The 16,247-nt window shown below is 42.7% G+C and overlaps 1 protein-coding gene across 12 annotated transcripts in view; it reads right to left on the bottom strand.

The window, feature by feature from the left end:
- CIAO2A (cytosolic iron-sulfur assembly component 2A) overlaps nucleotides 1–16,247 on the bottom strand; it is a 32,433-nt gene that overhangs the window by 15,492 nt on the left and 694 nt on the right. For 10 of the 12 annotated variants that reach the window (XR_010120705.1, XR_010120706.1, XR_008657690.2 and 7 more), the window contains exons 2-3: nucleotides 11,302–11,466; nucleotides 3,395–3,444 (exon numbers count right to left, since the gene is read on the bottom strand). Coding sequence is in view for 4 of the 12 variants with exons in the window: in XM_055278196.2 (XP_055134171.1) it covers nucleotides 3,395–3,444; nucleotides 11,302–11,466 (215 nt within the window). In the remaining 8 variants the exon portion in view is untranslated. The remainder of the gene's footprint in view (nucleotides 1–3,394; nucleotides 3,445–11,301; nucleotides 11,467–16,247) is intronic. The other 2 variants (XM_055278198.2, XM_055278197.2) reach the window with 1 other exon arrangement.

The following is a 16,247-nucleotide window of genomic DNA, read 5'->3' as shown; positions in this document are numbered from 1 at the left end:
ACAACTAATGCAATGTATGATGGGGGAGAGAAGCACAGCCAGGAGGAGGGACCGCCATGAAGGATGTTACCGGACAACAGGGGAAATCTGAATACGTGCTGTAGATTAGATGACAGTACTGTATCAATGTCCTGGTTTTGAAATTTGTACTGTGGTAATGTAAGAGAATGCCCTTGTTTTCAGGAAATACATCCTATAGTATTTAGAGTAAGGGAGCATTACAAATGCACTCAAACGTTTCCAAAAAACATGTGTGTGTGTGTGTACATATATAGAGATAAATTAATGATAAACCAAATGTGGCAAAATGTTAACAATTAGTGAATCTGAATCTGGGTGAAGGATATATGGAATTTATTTGTACTATTCTTCACTATTTTATTTCTTTTCTTTCATTATTTTCATTTCAAATAAAAAGTTAAACATTGTAATTAAAACAGTTAAAAATGCAAAATAAAATAAAATTTACAGGGCATCATAAACCACTAGTATAATAATTTATTAATTTACTCAATTTAAGACATATTTATTGAGCTCCGAATATGTATAAGATCATAGCAGGAACACAGAGATGTATCATATATGAATCTTGACTTCAAGAAGCTGACAGCTGGTCAGGTGTGGTGGCTCATGCCTGTGATCCCAGCACTTTGGGAGGCTGAGGCGGGTGTATCACCTGAAGTCAGGGGTTCAAGACCAAACTGGCCAACATGGCGAAACCCTGTCTCTACTAAAAATACAAAAATTTAGCTGGGTGTGGTGGTGTGCGCCTGTAATCCCAGCTATTTGGGAGGCTGAGGCAGGATAATCGCTTGAACCCAGGAGTCAGAGACTGCACTGAGCCGAGATCGCACCACTGCCCTCCAGCGTGGGTGACAGAGCGAGATTCCATTGAAAAAATAAATAAATAAATAAAAATAAGAGAGAAGCTGACAGTCCAGGAGGGAAGATGAAAAACAAATAGAACACAAGTTAGAAAAGGACACTCTCTACATCAGAAGACAAAGAGCCATGGGGCTGGGTGCAGTGGCTCACGCCTGTAATCCCAAACACTTTGGGAAACTGAGGCTGGAGGACTGCTTGAGCCCTGAAGTTCAAGAACAGCTTGGGCAACATAGTGAGACTTTGTCACTACAAAAAATAAAATTAGCTGGACATGGTGGCGTATACCTGTGGTTCCAGCTACTTGGAAGGGTAAGGAGGGAGGCTCACTTGAGCCTGGGAGATCAAAGGTTCAGTGAGCTGTAATCATACCACTATATTCCAGCTTGGGCAACAGGGTGAGATCCTGTCTTTAAAAAAAACAAAAAGAAAGAAAAAAGAAAGAGCTATGGCAATTCAAAAAAAGAAATAGCTTTAGTTATGGAAATCAGGACTAGTAGTATGGAAAGGTGAATACAAAAAATTAAAAAAAGAATTTAAAAAGATAAATAAAAATTCATCTTAAAAAAGAGAAAGAAATCAGGACTGACATCAGGGAAAATAAAAAAGTATTTCACTAGGCCTTAAAATGTGGGTAGGATGTGGCCAGGCCCAGTGGTTCATGCCTATAATCCCAACACTTTGGGAGGCCAAGGCAAGATGATCACTTGAGCCCCGGAGTTTGAGACTAGCTTGGGCAACAAAGAGAGACCTCATCTCTACCAAAAATTAAGAAAAAATTAGCCAGGCATGGCAGTGAGTGCCTGTAGTCCTAGCTACTTGGGAAGCTGAGCCTGGGAGATAGAGGCTGCAGCAAGCAGTGATCACACCACTGCACTCCAGCCTGGGAGACACAGCAAGACCCCGTCTCAACAGCAAACAAAAAAGATGTGTAGGGTTTGAACATATGAGATGGGAGGAAGGGAACTCCAAGTAGACAGGGTACTCTGTGTAAAGGCTAGATAGCAGCCAGGTAGAGAAGGCATAATTGCCCAGCAATTACAAGAGGCAGTAAGAGACAACACCGAATCATTCATGAGCTATAACCAATTACTATGAATTAACTGTGATATCCATATTCTTGCTCAATAGTAGGGTTAAAAACATCTTCCTCAGATTATCACACCAAAAGCACAAGTTAAAAAATTAAAAAAAAATTAGACTTTATGAAAATTTAAAACTTTTGTACTGTAAAGGACACCATCAAGAAAGTGAAAAGACAACACACAGAATGGGAGAACATATTTGCCAGTCATCTGATAAGGGACTTGTATTTAGAATATATAAAGAACTCTTATAATTCAATAATAAAAAGACATCCTTATTTTAAAATGGGCAAAGGATCTGAACAGACAGCTCTCCAAAGATATACAAATGGCCAAAAAGCACATGAAAAGGTTCTCAACATTATTAGCCATCAGAGAAATAAAAATCACAACCACCATGACAGCAGGGTGCGGTGGCTCACGCCTATAATCCCAGCACTTTGAGAGGCCGAGGCAGTGGATCACTTGAGGCCAAGAGTTCAAGACCAGCCTGGCCAACATGGTGAAACCCTGTCTCTACTAAAAATAAAAAAAAAAATTAGCCGGGAATGGTGATACACGCCTATAATCCAAGCTGCCTGGGAGGCTGAAGCACGAGAATCGCTTGAACCCTGGAGGCGAAGGTTGCAGTGAGCCAAGACTGCGCCACTGCACTCCAGCCTGGCGACAGAGCAAGACTCTGTCTCAAAAACAAAAACAAGGCCAGGTGCAGTGGCTCACGCCTGTAATTCCAGCACTTTGAGAGGCTGAGGTGGGCGGATCATGAGGTCAGGAGTTCGAGACCAGCCTGGCCAATATGGTGAAACCCCGTCTCTACTAAAAATACAAAAAATTAGCTGGGCGTGGTGGCAGGTGCCTGTAATCCCAGCTACTTGGGAGGCTGAGGCAGGAGAATCGCTTGAACCTGGGAGGCAGACGTTGCAGTGAGCTGAGATGGTGCCAGTGAACTCCAGCCTGGGTGACAGTGAGACTCTGACTCAAAAAACAAAAACCCATCACTTCACACCCACTAGAATGGCTATAATCAAAGATAATAATAAATGTTAGCAAGGATGTGGAGAAGTGGGAACCCTCATACACTGTTGGTGGGAATGCAGAATGGTGCAGCCACTGTGGAAAACAAACAATTCCTCAAAATGTTAAACATAGAGTTACCATAGGACCAGGCGATTCCACTCACAGGTGGAAAAGAAATGAAAACATATGCCTACACAAAAACTTATACATGAATGTTCACAGCAGCATTACTCATAATAGACAAAAAGTAGAAACAACCTACATGTCCATCAACTGAATAACAGGCAACTGAGTAACAGACAAGCAAAAACCACTGAATTGGTACACTTTAAATATGTGAATTGTGTGGTATGTGAATTACATCTCAACAAAGTTGTTTTACAACAACAACAAAAATACATCTTTCTTACCTTATGTTTAAATGGTAAACATCGCTGAAGTTTTACTCTTAAGCACAGCCCTGTGGAGGGAAAAAAACACCTCCAATTATCTCTTTATTGCTTCTTATTGGTTCTTGAAAAAGCATACAGCTGTGTTTATGTGCCCCCATACAACACAGTTGCTGAAAACAGCTTTGGCTCAATCCAGAGCAGAGCTCCTTTGAGGCTGGCACCACACTAGGAAATTTAATATATAATCTTACATATTCCTTTTTTTTTTTTTTTTGAGACGGAGTCTCGCTCTTTCACCCAGGCTGGAGTGCAGTGGCGCCATCTCGGCTCACTGCAGGCTCTGCCCCCCGGGGTTCACGCCATTCTCCTGCCTCAGCCTCCCGCGTAGCTGGGACTACAGGCGCCCGCCACCTCACCCGGCTAATTTTTTGTATTTTTAGTAGAGACGGGGTTTCACCGTGTTAGCCAGGATGGTCTCGATCTCCTGACCTCGTGATCCACCTGCCTCGGCCTCCCAAAGTGCTGGGATTACAGGCGTGAGCCACCGCGCCCGGCCTAATCTTACATATTCCTTAGGATAATCCAATAAGCTATTACTAACCCCCCTCTACAAATTATTAAAACAAAGTCACAATGTAACTTCCTCAAGGTCACTGAGTTACAATAGTGGCAGAATTGGGATTGGAACCTATGACCACTGGAAAGCCCAGGCCATTTTTACTACATCAGTTGGCCTTCCAGCAAAAGTCAATTAACTCATTAACCATTTTTTTTTTTTTTTTTTTTTTTTTTTTTTTTTTTTTTTTTTTTTTTTTTTTGAGATGGAGTCTCGAACTGTCGCCCAGGCTGGAGTGCAGTGGCATGATCTCGGCTCACTGCAACCTCCGCCTCTCGGTTCAACAATTCTCCTGCCTCAGCCTCCCAAGTAGCTGGGATTATAGGCGCACACCACCACACCCAGTTAATTTTTATATATTTTTGGTAGAGATGGGGTTTCGCCATGTTGGCCAGGCTGGTCTCAAACTCCTTACCTCGAGTGATCTGCCTGCCTCTGCCTTCCAAAGTGCTGGGATTACAGGCATGAGCCACCCCACCTGGCCAATTCAATAAACTTTTTAAAATGCCCCACAACAGGCCAGGACAACGCAAAAAAATAAAACAAGTCAAAGCCATTTTAAAAGGGCCACATAAAACCTCTCAAATTTGTAATCCTTTATGCCTGCAAGGTACAAATACAGTAGCTTCTTTAAAACAAGTTCCACTGAAGTTCAGTTTATCATCCCATGCTAAGACACTTCAACAAAACCTCAAACCATACAGCAATACAGCAAGATATAATTATTAGACTACCTATCTTTTAGGGAGGTAATAACTTGGTTTTGGTTTTCTAAGTACCATTTGGTTTTCTAAGAGAATTTTTTGAAAAATCCCAAAACAGGGAAAAGGATTAGATGAGATATAATGAGGTGGTGCCTGCCACAGGGTCTTTATTTACTTATTTATTTTTTTGAGACAGAGTCTTGCTCTGCCGCCCAGGCTGGAGTGCAGTGGCGAGATCTCGGTTCATTGCAACCTCCACCTCCTGGGTTCAAGAGATTCTCCTGTCTCAGTCTCCCGAGTAGCTGGGACTACAGAAGCACGCTACCATACCCACTAATTTTTGTATTTTTAGTAGAGACAAGGTTTCATCATGTTGGCCAGGCTGATCTTGAACTTCTGACCTCAAGTGATCTGCCCGCCTCGGCCTCCCAAAGTGCTGGTATTACAGGCGTGAGCCACCACGCCCAGCCTTATAGAGTCTTGAACACAGTAGTTCTATAATAAATATTAGAGAATTCTAAAGAAAATATATCATTTCCTTAAGAGGGTCTATCTTCAGAGGATCTGCCTTAAAGCATATCTGGGAGAGTTCCTCTTCCCCTGGCCCCACCATTGTCTCCTTAATTTGTTATCTGTGTACTGTCTGAATATCCTGAAGTATTTTAGTCACTATTGGTAGGTGTTTTACAATTCACAAAGCACTTTTTTGAGCATCACTATCCTCAAGAGAGGTAGTACAGCATATCTGAGATACTTTGGGTTTCAAAAGTAGCTTCACTACATACTCGCTGTGATCCTGCATAAGTTACTTAACCTCTCTGAGATTCAGTTTCCTTATCTGCAAAACAGGTATTATAGTATCAGCTGGGCAAGGTGGCTCATGCCTGTAATCCCAGCACTTTGGGAAGCCAAGGCGGGAGGATTGCTTGAGCCCAGGAGTTCAAGACCAGCCTGGGCAACGTAGCAAGACCCCATCTCTAAAAGTAATAATAATAATAATAAAACATTAAAAATATATAATAATATCACAATATATAGGGTTGCTATGAGGAATAACCTGTTATGCAATGTGTTTAAAACAGTACCTGACACATAAGTATGTGTCATATAATAATAGTATAAAAATAATTACTACAAATAGTAAAAAATAATAGTATAAAATATTACTATTTTATAATTTTCATTTTACAGCCAAGAAACCAAGGTAAGTGATTTAACATTACTTAGCTAACAAGTGGCAGAGGTAGAACCCAAATGTACACCTTCTGACCTCCAAACCCTAAGACCCTTCCCATTGGACCATCGCTGCCTTCAGCCATTCTTATCTGGAATAAGTCACCACAAATGATTATCAACTTATTTCCCTGCCTTACCCTCTTGTTCCCTTGGAGTCTTTCTTGTCAATCACTTACCAAGGTAACATTGAGTAGGTGATACTCTTACTCAGGAACCTTTCCGGGCTAGGACTACCTGCTCAGGAGGAGTATCTGTTAACACATCAGACAGACAAAGGGCTCTCTCAAGTTTTCCAGCTGTGTTGACTGAACAAAACTACTATGATACACCATTATACAATTCTCTAAAAAGCCAATAGGCCGAGTGTGGTAGCTCACACCTGTAATCCCAGCACTTTGGGAGGTCGAGGTGGGCAGATCACTTGAGGCCAGGAGTTTGAGACTAGCCTGGGTAACATGGAGAAACCCAGTCTCTACTGAAAATACAAAAAATTGGTTGGGCATGGTGGCACGTGCCTATAATCCCAGCTACTTGGAGGCCGAGGCACGAGAATCGCTTGAACCCAGGAGTTGGAGGTTGCAGTGAGCCAAGATAGCACCACTGCATTCCAACCTGGGCAACAGAGCAAGACTCTGTCTCCAAAAATAAAAAATAAAAATAAAAAATAAAAAGCCAATGGTCTTAGCTGAAATGCATAACAAAAGGGCTAAGACAAAAGTTTCTTGAGGAAGTGTACAGATCTGAAATATCAACTATAATCTAATGTTAGCAACCTTACAAAACAGTTATTTTTATTTCATGCACTCTCCTGATATTTGTCCACATACACATTTTTCTATAACTGCAATCATGATGCAATTTGAACTTATTCAAGCTTTTTCATGTTTTTTTTCTTTTTTAAGAGATTGCTGGTTTCAAACTCCTAGGCTCCAGTGATCCTCTCGCCTCAGCCTCCCAAAGTGTTACAATTACAGGTGTGGGCCACCACGTCTGGCGAATATTTTCTTCTATAAAATTAGTTCCTTAACTCCTGCGTCAAAGAGTATAAACTTCCAAATAGGGATTTACCAATATATACCATGAGGCTTCAAAGTACTTACATAATCTAACCCAATTATTCCACATTATAGGAATTTATCCTGAGGCAATAATGAGATATATAAAAATATTTATATAAGGCCAGGCACGGTGGCTCACCCCTGTAATTCCAGCATTTTGGGAGGCCAAGGCAGGCGGATCACCTGAGGTTGGGAGTTAGAGACCAGCCTGACCAACATGGAGAAACCACATCTCTATTAAAAATACAAAATTAGCCGGGTGTGGTGGCACATGTCTGTAATCCGAGCTGCTTGGGAGGCTGAGGCAGGAGAATCGCTTGAACCTGGGAGGTAGAGGTTGTGGTGAGCCAAGATCGTGCCATTGCACTCCAGCCTGGGCAACAAGAGCGAAACTCTGTCTCAAAAAATAAATAAATAAATAAATATATATATAAAGTTGTTTGGTCAGGCGCGGTGGCTCACACCTGTAATCCCAGCACTTTGGTAGGCCAAAGAGGGCAGATCACTTGAGGTCAGGAGTTCGAGACCAGCCTGGCCAACATGGTGAAACCCCATCTCTACTAAAAATACAAAAATTAGCCAGGCGTGGTGGAGGACGCCTGTAATCCCAGCTACTTGGGAGGCTGAGGCAGGAGAATCACTTGAACCCGGGAGGTGGAAGCTTCAGTGAGCCAAGATTGCACCACTACACTCCAGCCTGGCCAATAAAGTGAGACTCTGTCTCAAAAAATAAAATAAAATAAAGTTGCTCATCGCAGTATTATTTATAATTGCAAAAGGCTAGAAGTAGTCCAAATGGTTACAAAACTTATGATGTATCAATATGATTAGCATGTAACCTATAACTATGTAATTAAAGAATATTTAATGATGGCCGGGTATGGTGGCTCATGCCTGTAATCCCAGCACTTGGGGAGGCTGAGGCATATGTATTGCTTGAGCCCAGGAATTTGAGACCAGCCTGGGCAACACGGCAAAACTAGCCAGGCATAGTGGCATCTGCGTGAAGTTCTAACTTTTCAGGAGACTGAGGTGGGAGGATCACTTGAGCCCGGGAGGTGGAGGCTGCCTGCAGTGAGCCAAGATCGTGTCATTGCATTCCAGCCTGGGCGACAGAGTGAGACCCTGTCTCAACAACAAAAAAAGTTTAAGAAATATTTAAAGAGAAAAATAATTCATATATTTCACTTAACTCTTACAACTCTATAGATATCCTTGTTATTCCTATTTTACAGATAAGGAAACTGGGTCTTAGAAAGGTTAAGTAACTTAACCAAGCCCACAATACAGTACAGCCAATAGACTTGGAATTTTAGCCCAGAGCATATATTCTTTTTTTTTTTTTTTTTTTTTTTGAGACGGAGTCTTGCACTGTAGCCTGGGTGGGAGGGCAGTGGCGTGACCTTGGTTCACTGCAACCTCCGCCTCCCAGGTTCAAGCGATTCTCCTGCCTCAGCCTCCCACGTAGCTGGGATTACAGGCACCCACCACCACGCCCAGCTAATTTTTTGCATTTTTGGTAGAGACAGGGTTTCACTATGTTGACCAGGCTGGTCTCAAACTCCTGGCCTCGTGATCCGCCCGCCTCGGCCTCCCAAAGTGCTGGGATTACAAGAGTGAGCCACCGCACCCAGTGACATTCTTTCATAATAGCTGGTTTTTTTCTTTATGTTTTTGTGGGGTATCAAAATTACTGCCAATAAACATGTTACTCATATAATTTAAATAAATGTTAATTTAAAAAATGAATTTGCTGGCTGGGAGTGGTGGCTCACACCTGTAATCCCAGCATTTTGGGAGGCCGAGGCGGGCGGATCACCTGATATCAGAAGTTCGAGACCAGCCTGGCCAACGTAGTGAAACCCCATCTCTACTAAAAATACAAAAAAAATTAGCCAGGCGTGGTGGCGGGCACCTGTAATTCCAGCTACTTGGGAGGCTGAGGCAGGAGAATCACATGAACCCGGCAGGTGGAGGTTGCAGTGAGCCAAGGTTGCACCATTGCGCTCCAGCCTGGGTGACAAGAGTTAAACTGCATCTCAAAAAATAAATAAATAAATAAATTTGCTATAGGTTCTTGAACTTTCCATTTAAGAACTCCTTCTTATATGTCAAAATATTTTAAGACACCCCCTCCACAACACCCACAGCAGTACTTTCAGTATCTGTTTGTTCACAAATTGTCCAATGACCAAAAATAACCATGCATTCAACATTCAGTAACGCTTTTTCTAGCAATGGGAGTTTATTTATTTATTTATTTTTTGAGACAGAGTCTTACTCTGTTGCTTAGGCTGGGGTGCAGTGGCACAATCTCAGCTCACTGCAACCTCCACCTCCCACGTTCAAGTGATTCTCCTGCCTCAGCCTCCCGAGTAGCTGGGATTACAGTTGTGTACCACCATGCACAGCTAATTTTTGTATTTTTAGTAGAGATGGGGTTTCACCATGTTGGCCGGGCTGGTCTTGAACTTCTGACCTCAAGTGATCCACTGCCTTGGCTTCCCAAAGTGCTGGGATTACAGGCGTGAGCCACCATGCCAATGGAAAAATTTTTTTTTTTTTTTTAAGATGAACTTTTTCCTCTTGTTGCCCAGGTTGGTGTACAATGGTATGATCTCAGCTCACTGCAACCTCTGCCTCCCAGGTTCAAGAGATTCTCCTGCCTCAGCCTCTCAAGTAGCTGGGATTACAGGTGTGTGCCACCATGCCTGGCTAATTTTGCTTTTTTTTTTTGGAGATAGAGTCTCACTCTGACGCCCAGGCTGGAGTGCAGTAGTGCAATCTCGGCTCACTGCAAACTCCACTTCCCGGGTTCACGCCATTCTCCTGCCTCAGCCTCCCGAGTAGCTGGGACTACAGGCACCCGCCACCATGCTGGCTAATTTTTTGTAGTTTTAATAGAGACAGGGTTTCACCATGTTACCCAGGATGGTCTCCATCTCCTGACCTCGTGATCCGCCACCCAAAGTGCTGGGATTACAGGCGTGAGCCACCGCGCCCGGCCTAATTTTGTATTTTTTTTTAGTAGAGATGGGGTTTCACCATGTTGGTCAGGCTGGTCTCAAACTCCTGACCTCAAGTGATCTACCCACCTCGGCCTCCCAAAGTGCTGGGATTATAGGTGTGAGCCACCATGCCCAGTCAGCAATGGGATTTTAATAACCACAATAATACCTATGGATTCACAGACCTCCAGTCCCTCAAGATGTGGCCTATATGGTGGAAACCACTAATAGAGGGAACCCAGGTCAACCAGTGAGAAAAGACAGAAATCACAATAGTGGAAATAATAATGAAATAGCGACCTTTTCAATCTTTTTTATAAACTTGTTGCTTTTTAATAGGTGAGATAGTCCCATGGTTCGAAAATGTAAAAACATAAAAAAGGTATAAAGTCCCCCTCCCACCCTTTCTCCCATCTGCCCAGCTCCCACCACCACTATTAACCGCTAACACCCTTATAGCTATTCATTTATGTATTAATATTATTCAGGCATATGCAATCAAATACAAATGTATATTTTTGCTTTTTTTACACAAATGATAGCAAAATGATACTTGCTTTTATTTCTTAACAGTGTGCCATAGAGATCTCTCCATATCAGTACATGCAGAGCTTCTTCATTCTTTTTTATAGCTGCATAGTATTCCACTGTTTATATTCACCATCAATGATTATTTAATCAATCCCCTACTCATGAACATTTGGTTTGAAATAAAATCCCTTTATAACAAAGCATATGTTCAAAGACATTTATTGTACCTGCTAACAAATCCAAAATACTGGGAATCCAACCTCCTACCAGGACTTCTACCCATGCTATGTAGAAGCCAGAAGAGTCACTGAAAGGAGATGGTGATGGAAGCAATGCTAGTCTGACACCACCCACTCCAACCTCCAGAACTGAGGAAAAGCACTGGCCCACATGCACTCTCCATTAATTGTGGGCATGTATACCTGGGAGGGGCAGCCTGACATAACTAAAGGAGAAGCAGATTTGGAGTCAGGAGACCTGGGTATGAGCCTTAGTTTCACCATTTCCTGGCTACCTGATTCTGTGCAAGTCACTTAAACTCTCTGAGCTTCAGGTTCCTTATCTGCAAAATGAAGATAATAATATTTTAACTCAACAAGCTAATTGTGAGGACTACAGAAGATGAATACACGAACATACTCTGTAAACCACAAAGTGTAATACATACACTGTATGGTTTTTCAACAATGATGCAAACTGTTATTATGGGTCAATATCAGCAAGAATAATTTAGAATTTATATAAATATACATGTATGTACATAAAAACTTACCAATAAGAGTCGCCAGAGAGCAATGAGGTACTGTTGGTGTGAACCTGATAATAACCAGATATTCTTCTTCATTTATCTCCTGAACTTCCACACAACTTTCCGAGACCACTTCCAGTTCTTCTAAAGTATTGGGCTTTTCTGGGTCCCGGATAGTTCTAATCAAATCTAAAGAATCATCAGAGATAAGATATTCTATTAAAACATGACTATTCTAAATAAAGATGATTTTGCCAGGCCTGATTTAAGCACTGACTTCTCTTACGTTTAAGCAAATGCTACAGCAACTCCCAGGTTTCTGACAGAAATTTTCACTACTGGTTTCCTCTTGAGAAAACTGTTTTCTTGGATTATTATAAGACCATATCTAGTTTCTCTAATCGGACACTGCAGAGAAAATATAGTAAGAATGGAAACAGTGTCATGGAAGCTCAAGAGGAAGAAATAACTTTCAGCTTGAAAGAATGTGGTATCAGGCTTTATAGGAGTGGAATCTGAATCAAGCCTTGAAAAATAGGTAACATTTCAATATTTGACATTTAAAGTAAAGGAAAGTAGCTGGGCATGGTGGTTCACACCTATAAACCAAACACTTTGAGAGGCAAAGGCGAGAGGATCACTTGAGCTCAGAAGTTCGAGACCAGCCTTGGCAACATAGTGAGACCCCCGTCTCTACAAAAAATACACACAGGCCGGGCGCGGTGGCTCACGCTTGTAATCCCAGCACTTTGGGAGGCCGAGGCGGGCGGATCATGAGGTCAGGAGATCGAGACCATGGTGAAACCCCGTCTCTACTAAAAAATAGAAAAAATTAGCCGGGCGTGGTGGCGGGCGCCTGTAGTCCCAGCTACTCGGAGAGGCTGAGGCAGGAGAATGGCGTGAACCCGGGAGGGGGAGCTTGCAGTGAGCCGAGATTGCGCCACTGCACTCCAGCCTGGGCGACAGAGCGAGACTCCGTCTCAAAAAAAAAAAAAAAAAAAAAAAAAAATACACACAAAAATTAGCCGGGTGTGGTGGTGCAGGCCTGTGGTCCCAGCCACTCAGGAGGATCGCTTGAGCCTAGGAGGCAGAGGTTGCAGTGACAGCGGAGATCGTGTCACTGCACTCTAGCCTGGGCAACAAAGTGAGACCCTGTCTCAAAGAAAAAAAAAAGTGAAGGAAAGGAAAGTAAAGAAGAAGAGCCCTAGTTTGCCTGGAAGCAGGCATAAGTGAAAGGTGTTTTAGAGTATGAGATTTGGGTCTGACCATCAAGTGTCTTTTACAGCCAGCTACCGGCAATAGCAAGTCCTCAAGACGTTTGAGACAAGTGACATGCACAACACTGTGCTGTCAGCTGGTAAACTCATCATCAGCTGCTAGACTCAGACTAAAAAGCAGAACCAACGATACCAGCTAAAAACACCAGGCCCAAAATAGTATCTAGGACAACACTGGCAGAACTAAAAGAAACAGAACAAGGAAGAAATTTGGGTGGGGCATAGGGCAAATGAGTTCAATTTCACACAGAATGATTTTGAGGTGCTGAAGCGGTTATCCAGTGGAGTTTTCTAGCAAGCGGTGAACTGTAGCACAGGGTTTAAAACAGCACCAAAGCTAGAGTGGTTGTCAAACCCACAGGATTCACAAAGAATAAGTAGAACCTTGGCTGAACATTGGAATTACCAAGAATGTTTCAAAACAAACAACAAGGCTGAGCGCAGTGGCTCAGGCCTATAATCCTAGCACTTTGGGAGGCTGAGGCGGGTGGATCACCTGAGGTCAAGAGTTCGAGACCAGCCTTGTGAACACGGTAAAACCTCGTCTCTACTAAAAATACAAAAATGACCCAGGCGTGGTGCCGGGCACCTGTAATCCCAGCTACTTATGAGACTGAGGCAGGAGAATCACTTGAAAGCAGAAGGCAGAGGTTGCAGTGAGCCGAGATCCTGCCATTGCACTCCAACCTGGGCAACAGAGCAAAAACGCCGTCTCAAAAACAAAAACAAACAAACAAAAAAAACTGATGCCTGGGCCACAATTCCAGAGACTCTGATTTAATTGGTTTGCTGGCCTTTGAGTTTTAAAAATTTCTCAGGTTGTTCTTAGGTACAACCCAGTAAGAGAATCAGTGGTATAAAGAAAAAAGAGACCCAAAAGATCCATGCGAAGCACCTAACTTAGGGATCAGAATGAGAAATAAAAGCAAAAAGAACTAGAGAAGGGAAGAGAGGGATGGTCAATAACATTAAATGCTGCAGAAAAATTCAGGCTCATGAGAGCTAAAACAAGTCTTTCATTTGTCACCCCAGTCAGCTGTAAGAAAGCAGTTTCAGTAGAGAGGGGGTGGGCTGAAGCCAGCTTGCAAAAGGGGAAGCAAGTAGGAACTGAAAATGTCTTCCGGCCAGGCGCGGTGGCTCACGCTTGTAATCCCAGCACTTTGGGAGGCCGAGGCGGGCGGATCACGAGGTCAGGAGATCGAGACCACAGTGAAACCCCATCTCTACTAAAAATACAAAAAATTAGCCGGGCGTGGTGGCGGGCGCCTGTAGTCCCAGCTACTCGGAGAGGCTGAGGCAGGAGAATGGCGTGAACCTGGGAGGCGGAGCTTGCAGTGAGCCGAGACTGCGCCACTGCACTCCAGCCTGGGCGACAGAGCGAGACTCCGTATCAAAAAAAAAAAAAAAAAAAAAAAAAGAAAATGTCTTCCTAGGGCCTTAGCTGGGAAGGGAGGGACAGGAAAAGGACAGTGACTTTATAAGGAAGCTAGAACAATGACAAGGAGAAGGGCAACTTTGAGAAGAGAAATTGAAAATATAAGTGAGGAGGAGGGGAGACTGGTAAAATAAGCAGAAGGGACTGGAATCAAATATTTAGAAGTCTCGGTTGGCCTTGGAGAAGACAAGATTTCTTTCTTACTCTGAGGCTGGAGAAAGAGATGAAGGAAAGGAGAACAATGAGGAGAAATGGTGAGGTAGAAAGGAAAGAAGCAGAATTTTACATAGAATGTGCTTGAGGTTCTCAAATCTGAAGTTTTGTTCTATTCTTTATCACACAAATTATATGTAATCAGAAATGCAACTGGGAAAAACAAGAACAAATTCTATTTTCTCTTTAATTTGCTCCTGGGCTTGTCACTTGATTAGAAACAGAATTCTGCCAAGCATGATGATTCATGCCTGTAATCCTAGCACTTTGGGAGGCTGAGGCAAGTGGATTACTCACCTGAGTTCTGGAGTTCAAGACCAGCCTGGCCAACATGGCAAAAACCCGTCTCTACTAAAAATATAAAAATGAGCTGGGTGTGGCGGCATGTGCCTGTAATCACAGCTACTCAGGAGGCTGAGGTAGGAGAATCACTTGAACCCAGGAGGCTGAGGCTGCAGTGGGCCAAAATTGTGTCACTGCACTCCAGCCTGGGTGACAGAAGAGACTCTGTCTTAAAAAAAAAAAAAAAAAAAAAAGGAACAGAATTGGAAAACATAGGCAAGAAAGTGGATAAAGCTTCTCTTTCACAGAGCTGTTATCATGGGACTTAGGGAAACAGAGTTTTCTGAAAAGGAATTTTCTGCCTCTCATACTAGGCTTTCTCCCCATAAGGCTCATTTAATTGTATTATATTCTTTATATGCTACTAAACCTTAAAATTAAATATCATCCTTATTAAATTTCTCTAGTTTTCTAGTTTCTACATTTGAGAGGTTTGGCTTTACTTCTTTAAAAAGAAAGAAGGGCCGGGTGTGGTGGCTCATGCCTGTAATGCCAGCCTTTGGGAGGCCGAGACAGGCAGATCACTTGAGCTCAGGAGTCCAAGACCAGCCTGGGTAACATAGCAAAACCTCATCTCTACAAAAAAATACAAAAATTAGCTGGGCATGGTGGTGCATGCCTATAGTCCTAGTCAGTCAGGAGGCTGAGGTGGGAGATGACTTGAGCCCTGGAGGTGGAGGCTGCAGCGAGCAGTGATTGCGCCACTGCACTCCAGCCTGATTACCAGAGTGAGACCCTTTCTCAAAAAAAAAAAAAATTAAAAGAAAGTTCTCCGCATATTACTCCCCACACTAACATTCTTCCACAGCCCTGCACTATTAAAATTCATTTATATTTAAAACCTTCAGTATCCAATTGCATCCCACTACCTAGAACAATGTTCAACCACATCTCCACCTTTAACCACAAACCCTATCCTATAGCCCCATCTGTCATTTCCTATCTTCTTACCTCCATACTTTTAAGTTTCTTCTTAGTATGCCCTCTGACCCTCTACATATCTAGATCCTAATTATTCTTTGAGGCCCAACTCAAGTGGCTCCTTCTCTTTATTTCAAAGTCTTTCCAGATACCCTCAGTCGGAGACTAGTATCTCCCCTTCTCTGAATTTCTGTATCTCTTATTCAGTCTACGGCCTTCTATTACATACTCTATTTTTGCATATATGGGTTTCCTTCAATATCAGTTTGAAGACTAGAGTCACTCTCTTCCAAAGTTGTATCTCCAGAGCCCTACCATCCCTAGATTATGTGGACAGAGATCTGGCAGGACAGGGATGTGGTCTGCTTTGTGGAGTTCATTTCACTCATAATTATCATCTGCCTGGGGGCTGATTAGGTAAGTCCTGCCTCTAGTAAGAGAGGTCAACCAGATGAGCTCCCAAAGTATTTCCTAACCCTAGCTTCCTTCTACTAGCCTATAATCCGTACTTGAATTATGTTTCTATTCTATGGTTAGATCTCTCAATATCATATCCAGTCTTTTCGGTTTTCAAAAACAATACAACATAATTAAAAAAAGTTGTAAGGCAATTGTGAAGTGGTGGAAAGTGCATTACGGTTAGAACCAGTAGGCACAGCCTTTGCTTTTTGGCTGTGTTCCTTACTGGCAGTGTGACCTACAGGTAGTTCTTTAAGCCTTTGTTTCCTCATTTGTACAACAAAGATGGCCCCAAGGGTTAAACAGAAAATATTTAATATGCA

Source organism: Symphalangus syndactylus, chromosome 5 (assembly GCF_028878055.3).
Source record: "Symphalangus syndactylus isolate Jambi chromosome 5, NHGRI_mSymSyn1-v2.1_pri, whole genome shotgun sequence".
NCBI lineage: Eukaryota > Metazoa > Chordata > Mammalia > Primates > Hylobatidae > Symphalangus > Symphalangus syndactylus.
The sequence above is the reverse complement of the archived record's forward strand: the minus strand, read 5'-3'. Positions and strand labels throughout refer to the sequence as shown.